The 11,129-nt window shown below is 42.1% G+C and overlaps 1 protein-coding gene and 1 pseudogene across 1 annotated transcript; both read right to left on the reverse strand.

The window, feature by feature from the left end:
* Positions 1 to 4,655: 4,655 nt before the first annotated feature.
* Positions 4,656 to 7,258, reverse strand: LOC136510537 (serine/arginine-rich splicing factor RS2Z33-like; annotated as a pseudogene).
* A 2,306-nt stretch (positions 7,259 to 9,564) lies between these two features.
* On the reverse strand, positions 9,565 to 10,498 carry LOC136510538 (uncharacterized). The gene is made up of 2 exons (XM_066504953.1): positions 9,702 to 10,498; positions 9,565 to 9,625 (listed from the first exon to the last, which is right to left on the reverse strand). Exons 1-2 carry the CDS (start codon positions 10,496 to 10,498, stop codon positions 9,565 to 9,567), a joined length of 858 nt encoding a protein of 285 aa, XP_066361050.1.
* Between the last annotated feature and the right edge of the window lie 631 nt (positions 10,499 to 11,129).

Below are 11,129 nucleotides of genomic sequence, written 5' to 3' on the forward strand. Positions count from 1 at the left end.
ATCCATCTGATGTAATTCTAAATCGTAATGTGCCACTAATGCCATTATGATTCTGAAGGAAACTTTACATGAGACTGGAGAAAAGGTCTCATTGTAATCAATTCTTTCTCTTTGCATAAAACCTTTTGCCACAAGTCTCGCTTTATATCTCTCTATATTCCCTTGAGAGTCAAGTTTTGTTCTGTAGACCCATTTACAGCCTACTGTTTTGGCTCCTTTAGGAATTATTTTCAAATCCCAAACTTTATTGGCATTCATCGATTTCATTTCATCTTCCATGGCCTCAAGCCACTTTGATGAATGATCACTTCTCATGGCTTTTTCAAATGAGGTGGGATCATCCTCCATTTCAAATTTCTTAGTGTTATACACTTCATAATCAGTAGAAATAGCTGATTTTCTAACTCTTTGAGACCTTCTAGGGGCCTCCACATTTGGCACATCTACTGTTTGAGGCTGTTGTTGCTCCCCCTCATATGTGGCAATAGGTTCTATAGAATCCTGAAGAACAGGTTCCTCATCGTCATTCATTGTTGCCACAAGTGGGATAACAACAGGTGCTAACACCACAGTATCTAGCACTGTCGGTGCAGCTACAGCAGGTAGTGAGAAAAATGGCTCATGAATCATTGGAGTGGGCGCATACACCCGCTTCACTTCAAGGACAATTTCTCGAGCTACCATGCTCCCCCTCATCTTTTCATCCTCTAGAAAAACATCGTGTCTCGTTTTCACAAACTTTGTATGTCTCTCTGAACAGTAAAAACGAAAAACTTTTGACTTTTCTATGTAGCCAAACAAATGGCAACTTACTGTTTTGGGATATAACTTCCCAATGTTTGGGTTAAATACTTTAGCCTCAGTAGGGCTCCCCCACACACACGCAAGTGGTTTAGTGAGAGCACTCTTTCTGTCCACAACTCATACGGTGTTTTGGGCACCGACTTACTTGGTACTCTTTTGAGAGTATGAATGGGGTTTTTAACGCCTCTATTCATAGGCTCAACTGTAAGGTGGAGTAACTTATCATACTGTCTACCATATTCATCAGGGTATGATTGATTCTTTTAGCTACTATATTATGCTGAGGTTCGCCCGGTGTAGAATACTGGGCTACTATGCCATTCTATTAGGGTATGCCGACCGTAGTACTCCCCCATGGTCAGACGTGACTGTCTTTGTCTTTAAATTACGTTGGATTTCAACTTTTGCCTTAAATATCTACATTTATCCAATGCTCTTATTCTTTCTTTGATTGGATAAATGTAGACATAACGGGAGTAATCATCTGTGAATGTTATGAATGAATCATTACCATCCACACTCTTTACAGGAAACTGACCATAGATGTCTGTGTGAATAATCTGTAGAATTCCTACGCTTCGTTTGTCATCTTTTCTTAATTCTTTTTACATACTTTCCTTTTATACATTCTCTGCATTGTTCTAAAACTGAGAGCTCTAATGGAGGAAGAATATCATTCTTAACTTGTCTTTCCATTCTCCCCCTCGAAATATGGCCTGAACGATAGTGCCATAATTTCGACAACGCATCGTGAGCTCTCTTATACCACCATTTCCAAAGTAACACTCTGTCACCAGCTGCTTTATTAGCTGAGTAGCATATGTCTTTGAAGTGTCAGTGACCTGACTCTTTATTCTATCGAGGTACTCGGTGACCGTGTCACATTCTAGGATTGAGCCCGCAATTGCAGGTTCAATCATGCTCTTTATCACAGCCAAACATTTCTTGTTGGCAGTGACCCACTTTCTATGCTCAAAAGTCATAGGACATCTTTTGGAATTCAAAATCCCTTTCTTTAGTTGTCCAAGTGGCATCATTCTCATTTGTCTCCCTCATCGGTGCCACAAACTCAGTGGAACACGGTGAGGTGACTATCCAGTTCACCTTAGACAAGATGAAAAACCAGGTTAAAACTTTTCTTAACATAAAATAACATCATTTGCATGCCTTGATTCCAACGTTGGTCAAAATCAAAACATACAATTATTCTTATACACTAATTCTACATCACCGTTGGGCAGAAATAAAATTAATGCATAAATCTTTAACTTTCACAACTATTCTTACACACTAATTCTACATCACCGTTGGGCAGAAATAGAATTAATGCATAAATTATTAACTTTTACAACTCTTCTTATACACTAATTCTACATCACCGTTGGGCAGAAGTAGAATTAATGCATAAATTATTAAAATTATGATATTGTTATTAACAACGTTGGTCAGAAAATAACATCATAATCATATCAAAACTCTTTTTCTCCAATTAAATACCACATTAGTTTAAAATAACTGGAGAATCAACAATTTCTTTAGCAGCGGAAAAACTTTCTTTTTCTCCAATTAAATATCACATTGGTACAAATTAACTGGAGAATAAACAATTTCTTTGGCTGTGGAAAAATTCTCTTTTCCTTGAATTTCACCCACAGGAAAAATTGCTTTTTCTATTTTCTTTAATCCATTAATCAATTTCTAGGAAATAAACATTTACTGGAAAAACTTTCTTTTTCTCCAGTTAAATAACACGTCGGTTCAAAAACACTGGAGAATATACTTTTTCTTTAGCAGCGTAAAAACTCTTACTCAATTTCTTGAATTTTACCCACAGGGAAAATTGCTTTTCTATTTTTTTTTTCTTTTGAGCCAATTTGCATTTTCAATTTTCCAGGAAAAAGAAAAATGCAAAAAAACGGACTCACTCTTAACTGTTTCGGCCCAAAACCGGCAAACCGACTCGGCCCATTTCTTCGCGCGCGCGCAGGTCGCACCCATGCCGCAACCTGGGCCTGGGCCGGCAAAGTGGCTCGGCAGCGCGCGCCCTCCTGGGCCTCGAGTTGGCCCATTCAATCTCGACCGTCCGTCTTGATCCGACAGCCGAGCGCGCATCTCGCTGAGGATAAAACCGCGACGCCACGCGCCCCCGAGCAAACCCTAGGTCATTTTCATTCGGTCTCTCTCTCTCTTCGCCTCACTGCTCTCTCTCTTCTTTCCTCAGTGCCGCCGCAAGCAGTCACCGAGCGAGCGAGCTTTGACGGCGAGAGCGAGCAGCGAGCCCCGGCGCCGTCGCCGACCCCCTCGCCGGCATGCGCGCTCCCCAGCGGGTGAGCGCGTCGCCGTCGAGCGGCCTGGCCGCGGCGCCCCTGTGTCCTGTTCCGGCGAGCAGTTCACCCGGGTTCGGCCCACTTTTCCCCACGCGCCGGCGTGACAGCAACGCTGCACGGCGGCGAGGTAAGCCACCCCTTTCCCCTTCTTTCCCCTGCGGTTTTGATTCTCTTTTTCTGTTCTCAGATTCGACCGATTGGGGATAGTTAGGGTTAGGGTTTCTTTTCTCTTTAGGGTTTTACTGTTTATCTACCCCGTGATGTCTTCACGGGTTTGAGGTTCGGTTTCCAGTTGAAACCATGTTTTCATCTCTATCCCAAAAACCCGATCTAGGGTTTGGATGTTCCTTTTCTTCACTTTTCCCGAACCCGATCTAGGGTTAGGGTTCGGTTGAACCCTATTCTTGTTTTCTTTTGGTTTGATTCAAGATCTGCGAGATTATCCCCTTCCCCTCTTCATTTCTTTGGTTCTTTTGCTCGGATTTCATCCGATTTGGGTTAGGGTTGGGATTCTTGAGATCCTTTCCCCCTTTCTGTTCACTGTTGTTTCACCCGATTAGGGTTAGGGTTGGGATAACCCGAGAATATACTTTTTCTTTGCCGTGCGCCGTTGAACGCTGCGGCATCTTTTCTTCCCGCGCGGTGGTGGTGGTGACTGGCGTGACCGGTAGACAGTGATGTCCGCCACCCCGGTCTCTCTTTCTTTTTGCTTTTACCCGGTTAGGGTTAGGGTTACACAGAGGCAACCTGGCTTCGGTACCATTGTTAGAATCGAATGTGTACCTCTCTGTGTGTAACCGTAGATGCGGTGAAGGCTCCTCGCCTTCTCAATAGATGCACCGCAGCGGGGAGACGCCGGTGCCGCGGTGTAGAAGGCGTCCAGCGCGGTGGAGACGATCACCAGTGGCGCTGTGGAGACCCCGCAGAGGGAGCGGCGGTGGTGGGGCACATCCCGTCGCTGGCAGGAGCTCTTTTGATCGGTTTAGGGTTTTCTTTAGGTGGGTGTGGCGGCTCCAGTGAACCTCGTAGTCCGAGCCCTCATCCCCACCTTTCTTTTATGTATGCTATGCGACAGGGGGCCCACCAACCGGATTAGGGTTGGGCTCCCCCGATCAGGGAGCAGAGATAAGGGCCCAATAAGCCGTTGGGCCTATTGGTGGAGATCAACTAACAACTGTTAGTGGGGAAAAAATAAAGTTAGGAATATTTAGTTAAAATCCTATACTTTGCACTGTATAGAGTAATACAGCAGCCCTTTTTTCCTTGCAGGATAGGTTTTTATTTGGAAACTTTTGTTTACATATAATGCAACTGTGTTTAACAGGCAACAAGTATAATGCTACAATCAGTTAACTTCAGCATTACTTAAGCATCAGATACCAATTAGAAAATTGGTCAAATCGATGTATATTTCTTAACACATATAGAACTAGTGGAACACAACAACTGCAATTTCCCTCTTGGCAGGCCTCACAGTAGCATTATATTCCACACTTCAATTGCATCCGTAACAACAAGAAGCAACTATGCAATACACAATTGCAGCATATAACCGCACGATAACCAACCAAGGTTTAATGCAATACCTGTTACTCCAGCTTCTGCCCCTCCCACGATACTGAGATGGAGACCTCGAGTAGCTTCTCCTCGGCCCCTTCCCTGGTGAGGAGATAGAGACCTCGAGTAGCTTCTCCCTCGGCCCTTTCCATGGTGATGAGATGGAGACCTCGAGTAGCTCCTCCCGCGCCTGTATTGGTGAACCTTACAGTCAAAACGTGTAGATATTTAAACAGAAGGGAACATGCAAGGTAGCTAGGGAATTCCAGGAAATACTTCAGATCCTTAGGACTGTTCTTGCAGTTCCTTTCTATATGGCCCAGTTCTCCACACCGAAAGCACCTATCTCTCCATTCACCAGCTTTGCAATCACGAACCCAGTGGCCATCCATTCCACAGTTATAGCAGCGGCCAGGAAAAGGTGGTCCTCTGCCATCTAGAGGAACACCTCCTGGACCACGTCGGGCCTAGGGAAATCAAACAAACATGTTACTTAGACTAGGGAAGATATCGACCTGGACAGTAATTCAGTAAGGCTCTAGTTTAGCTCCAAAACACAAAACAAAGGCATAGAATTTAGAAAAACATTCAATTGTAGTAAGAGAACAGTGACAAACAGTAGCAGCTTACCCCTCTAGCAAATTCAACAATGATGTAACTCCCATCAAATCTTCGGCCATCAAGGTCATGCCTTGCATCATCTGCATCCCAAGGATCACTGAACTCCTGCAGTAAGATCCAGCAAACCAAGACACAGGGGTGGCCTTAAATGTGAAAAACATAATTAAGTACTGATTATTAATAAGAAAGGTTACAGGAGGACATCTTGCAAATTTAGGGAGTGACGAATTCTTTTTGTTTTTTTAGGAAGCGGCAGGGGAGTAGCTAATTTTACTTACAACGAAGCCAAAGTCCCTCTTCAGATCCACATTGCACAATCTGGGAGAATGGTTGGCAGAAACAGTCGTCATGATTCAAGTAATGAAAATGTAACACCAGCCAGTTGTTAAACTGAACACCACTTTGCAAAGTGTTCTTTTCATAAAAAATAGATGGCAGAAATTTTAAAAATATTGCCAAAATCTGCCTAAAATGTGGACCAGCAGACACCAATTCCACCAATGGCACACTCTCACCACGGACACTGAAGTAGGGTGACAGCCCACAAACCTTCAACAAGATTATTAGTTAAAACTCATAAGAGATTGTTGTATGTGATGGAAATTTGACAATGGAAAAGGGAAACAAAGGGCCAAGCAGAACCGAAATTGATCAGACAGCATAGCAATGCAGCAGCATTAATTAAAAAAAATGCAACTCCTAATAACACCACGTATCAGGAGAATCATCCAGGAAAGTAATACCAAAACCATAAACTTTTGTTCTCCAATTGATAGCAAAGACAAACAAAGCAGAATCAACTCTGTTTATACACTTTACACGATGATGTGTATTATGTCACAATTCATAATAAACAGTTAAAACCTATTTGCAGAAGGCATAACAGGCATCAGCCACAGCCCGCAGTCACTAGAGTTCTATTAGGAAGAAGAGTCTTCGTCGAGGTGAATTTGGGTGCCTATTTTCTTCTTAACATAAAGCCACATAATTCCTCCTAGTCCGGCCCCTTTTTTTAAGAGGAACATATCCAGTAGACCAGAAGGGAATATATATATTGTGAAGCACTCATGTAGCTACAGGAAACATCCTTTTTATTTTCTATAAGTGAGCTAAATAGAGCACGTGAATAGGCATAAAGTTAAAATGTTACACTATTGGTTATAGTAAATAAAAAAATAGCAGTTTATAATTTTGGCTACACCAATGATGAAGAACCAAAAGTTGTACTCTTAGCTAATCTACAAATTGCAAGTTACAGAACAAATAGCCTGAGCAAATTGCTTGAAGCTTGAGAGTACATATATTAGTCCCTCTCTTCTTATGTTTAGGACAAACTAATAATTAGTTCAAAAGCTATTTAGTTCATTTTTGAACTAATTATAGCTTGTCCTAAATGTCATATATTTAACAACAGAGGTAGGGCTTTTCTATAATAATGAGACTCGCTTTCAGAATCAGTTCCAACTGGTGCAGATCATTTGCATATAATATTAATGGATTTCCAGAACACAGGCAAAACCAAGCAGTTGAATGACATTCAAGAGCAACTCCAGCTACAAATACAAAAAGGCAAAGCTCAGAACTACTTTACTCACCTCCCATATTTGCTGAAAAGGTCCTCAAGATCCTGTGTCCGGGTATGTGGAGAAATTTGGCCCACGTACAACTTGGTGTTACTTCCATGTCGACCATGGCGATCATATCGATCGTTGTAATCATATCGATCATCGTATCGAGGCATTTTGCACTGCAAGACAATAAAATGTCAGGTTGCAATACCTGCACAGAGATCATCATTTGTCACAGAAACATGCAAATAAACCTGCATGGACCTGATTGATACAATAGACCTCAATATTAGACTAGTTTTCCCTAATCATGCTCCTACTGTGGAAGATCCATACATAACACACATGAATATACTTCTATAAATTTGAAAGGCCCCCGTTTCACAATTAGTCTCCCTGCTAGGAACAAAATTTGCGTTAATCCTAGAATGCTCTTGGCAAAGGAAAAAAGGAAAAGAGAAAGCAGCATAAAAACCACAACAAATCAATCCAAAAGACGAATTTTAATGATCAGACACAAATAAAAATCTCGGAGAGCACAGAAACTAATCAACTCTCATTTCAGATGATTCCAGAAACAGCAGAGACTACACGTGCCGCAAGCCCGTGACTAAACTAGTGGAATGGAACAATGATAATACATTCATACATCCACAAAATTCACGAAAGACCCGAAGACAAACGGCAAACAAACAAATGATGTAATCAAAACCCTAATTTTGCATGATCCCCTGTCACAGTCACTCAGTTAGGCCCCTTACCAGGGACAAATTTTCCTCCATCCTGACATGGTCTCGAAAGGTACCCCCCCAAAAAGCAGCATTTTGCAAACAAAAATCAAGCCAAAAAAGGCCGCGAGCTCCAACTTCCAACGCGTTCGCGCGCTACGAACGCAGGGATCAGACAAACAAACCTACCAACCAACGACGAATCCTGAACTTTGTACTTGACTCTTTCTCCCTCTTCTTTTTTAATAAAAAATCAGTAGGCATTTTACACCCCTCCTGTTTGTCTAAAAAAAGGTTAATTGGATTGGTGCCATTACAATTCTCGCGTTACTGAGAAATACCATTACTATTAGTTTTATTGTAAGCGTGCCATTACAACTAGACTGGAGTCTGAAAAATGCCATTATGTACATTTGCCGTGACCTGTGGCCCACATGCAGGTGTATACAGCTAGTACATACATTCGTATGGACCCTTTTGCCCCCAGCTTCTCCATACATGCGCCCGTTTGACTGGATCGAGTCAATCCATCCATTCCCTACCGCCTCCTCTCTCTCTCGCTCGAACCCTAGCTCGTCGGCCGCGGCGGTGACTGCTCGCGGCGGCGTCGACCGCGACTACCGCAGGCACCGGCGTCGACCGCCACTACTGCTGCTCCTTCCCCACCCCATCTGCTGAGCGGAGATGGTATCCACAGCTGCCAGTTTAAGTGCTAGCCAGGTTGGTGGTCTCCCACGGTGCCCCAAATGCAAGATCCAGATCATTAGGCGCAAGGGCAAGGCTGGCAATATGTATTACACTTGCCCCAATAATTTTCTAGTAATTTGTCTTGCTTTTCCTTTGATGTTGGGTTCCATGTTCGTCCAGCTGCAAATAGTGTTAAGTGAGTTGAGGTTTTGATTGTCAATTGCAGAACGATGACACTTGTGCGAACTATTGGTTTGAGGATCAATACCTGGCCTATCTACGCGCCAATCATCCAGACAAGCTCAGAGATGTGGAAGTGGAAGGTGTACAGGGCCCTTTTGTTGCTGTTGCGGTTCAAGACATAGAACAAAAGAGTGACACAAAGATTGGGATGATGGACTTGAAGGTTCAGATCATTGACTTGAAGGTTGACATTTTATAGTTGAAGTAGGAGATGAAAGAATTGAAGAATGGAGGATTGAACAAGGCTTTTAGCTTAGGCAATGCATTAGTTGTTGTGGTGATGCTAAATCTGTTTGTAAGCCTCTTAGTTGCAGCAATTTGAAAATGAAGTAGTATGCTCCTTGGTTCCAGTAGTTTAGAGTTCAGTGATCTTAGCCTGTAGGTTGTCAAGTGCTACTACTAATTTATGTTTATTTCCGTCTGTGCAACTGTGTATATGTGATCAAGGAATGCATGTTTATGTAGGTTTTGTAAATCTGTGAATTTGTGATAAATCTATCAATGTGTGCAACACAGCTTCTTTTTCTTATAATTGTGATGAATAAATAGATGTTTCTGTTTGGAGCAGCAACTGTCCATGCACGCCATGAATAAATGAGGCCATAATTTACATGCTTATATCACACAAGGTGGTTCAGATTCATTATAAAACATCCAGCCATAACCAGAACACACAAATAGGTTCAGATCCTAGCATTCATCAAGTTTAGGCCATTACTAAACATAAATAGGGGGTGGCCATAACAAACATTCAGTGACGACCATAACAGACATCGAGTTCAGGCCCTAGCATACATCAAGTTTAGGCCGTACCATACATCAAGTTCAAGGCCTACGATACATAACGTTCAGGCCACAAAAGAAACTAATTTCATGCTTGTGATCACAACATATCACATGGTGTTTAAGAAGTCCTTCAAGCTTCTCACAACACTAGCTACTGGAGCAGCAACTTTTTTTTGTTGCTTCTTTTTCTTAGGTGTCTTCTTCTTCTTAGGTGTTTTCTTCTTCTTGGGTGCACCCTTCTTCTTAGGTGTTGTCTTCTTCTTCTTCATTAGCACTGTCATCATCTTTCAGCTGTTGCCTTTTCCTACAGATGCACACTATGATTAGCAAAAACTAGGGAATGTCACAAGAATTGGAAAGAGACATACAAATCATTTTACCTTTTTTCCTTTGAATTCAGTCCAACTTCACCATCTTCTCCTAGCTCTGGTTGTTTGCAAGTCTTAGAGAAGTGCCCAAAATCTCCACACCTTTTACACCCAACCTTCTTCTTGGTAGCATTTTTTTCAAGGCAACCTCTAATTCTCACCACTCTCGGCCAACCTGCTCTACCTAGCAGAGGAGGGAAAACTTTGAAGCCTAGGTCAACCTGTGGGCACTGTGACCTGTCTGGCAATGGCTCAACTCTAGAAGCATATACAGCCCTGAATCTCTGAACAGAGTAGTACTCATGCATAAAATCTGCTATTTTAATTCCTCTGTTGGAAAGAATCCATGTCAGAGCATGTTTGCATGGTTTTCTTGTGATTTGCCACTCCCTACATGAATAGGAGTGACCTTGTAGGTCAACCATGTGCCTCTTGTTGTTGTTCCAGTCATCTATAAGTGCTACTTCAACTATGCCTTCATCACTTCTTACAACCTTCACAACTTTGAGGTTTTTGCTTATAGTGTTCAGGTCTTTGATGACATTGGGCACTATACCATCCTGCATATCCTTACCAATCTGCCTTCTTAAGTACCTCTTTTTCATTATGAGTTCCCTAATCCCATCTACCAGTTCATACAGCAAAAGTCCTTTCAACTTCTTTATCTGAGCATTGAAACTCTTAGAAACATTATTGGTCAAATAGTCACATTTACTTAGCTCTAAAAATCCACACCTGTACCATATCAACTTGTGATGTTGCTGAAGGAAGTCAATGTCATCTGGGGCAAAATATGCTATCTTCTGCATGTGCCACCTAAACAACCCTTCTATGTAACTCCTTACAGCAGGGTACATGTGGTCAATAAACACATCTCCTTGATAATGCTTCATAAAGTTGTTGTTGTTTACACCAAAATTTGGAAGAAGAATCACAGGAACTTGAAAGCTCCCAAGATCATGTCATCAAGGAATCAATTACGTGCAGATCAGAATCAGCTAATTTGAATGCAACACTAGAATCGGCTTTCTTCAAGTAGCGCCAACAGATAATGACAAAGGCTATGATCGGCACCGAGACAAAGCATGTTGGACTCTACAAAAAGGAAAAGATTAGAATCCAAGTTATCTTAAATTAGGAATGGTTTCTCTTAGGCCAAGAAATTATAATGAGTCCTACTTAAGTAGGATTCATGCGTAGGTTCCAGGTATAAATATTGGACCCTGGCTATTGTAAAGGACACACAATCAATCCAATACAAGTTACTTACTTTTTTAGGCTTCGGCCACCCCTTAGGAGTAGGAGTAGAGTAGATCTCGGCGAGTTCTTCAGTGAATACGGCTACATTGATCTAGTCGACCTTCACTGCTTGTCTGTAAGTACTGTCATGTCTTATACTTCTATTCGTATGGCTGCATCGATCTGGTCGACTTCCACTGC

This window comes from Miscanthus floridulus, chromosome 16, assembly GCF_019320115.1.
Source record: "Miscanthus floridulus cultivar M001 chromosome 16, ASM1932011v1, whole genome shotgun sequence".
Lineage (NCBI taxonomy): Eukaryota > Viridiplantae > Streptophyta > Magnoliopsida > Poales > Poaceae > Miscanthus > Miscanthus floridulus.

Bases quoted from the DNA above. Each gene is read 5' to 3' on its own strand.
- LOC136510538 (XM_066504953.1), bottom strand. From the start codon at position 10,498: ATGCAGAAGATAGCATATTTTGCCCCAGATGACATTGACTTCCTTCAG. The intron at 9,626-9,701 runs GTAAAATGATTT...GTGCATCTGTAG, and splicing joins CTGAATTCAAAGGAAAAAAG to GAAAAGGCAACAGCTGAAAG.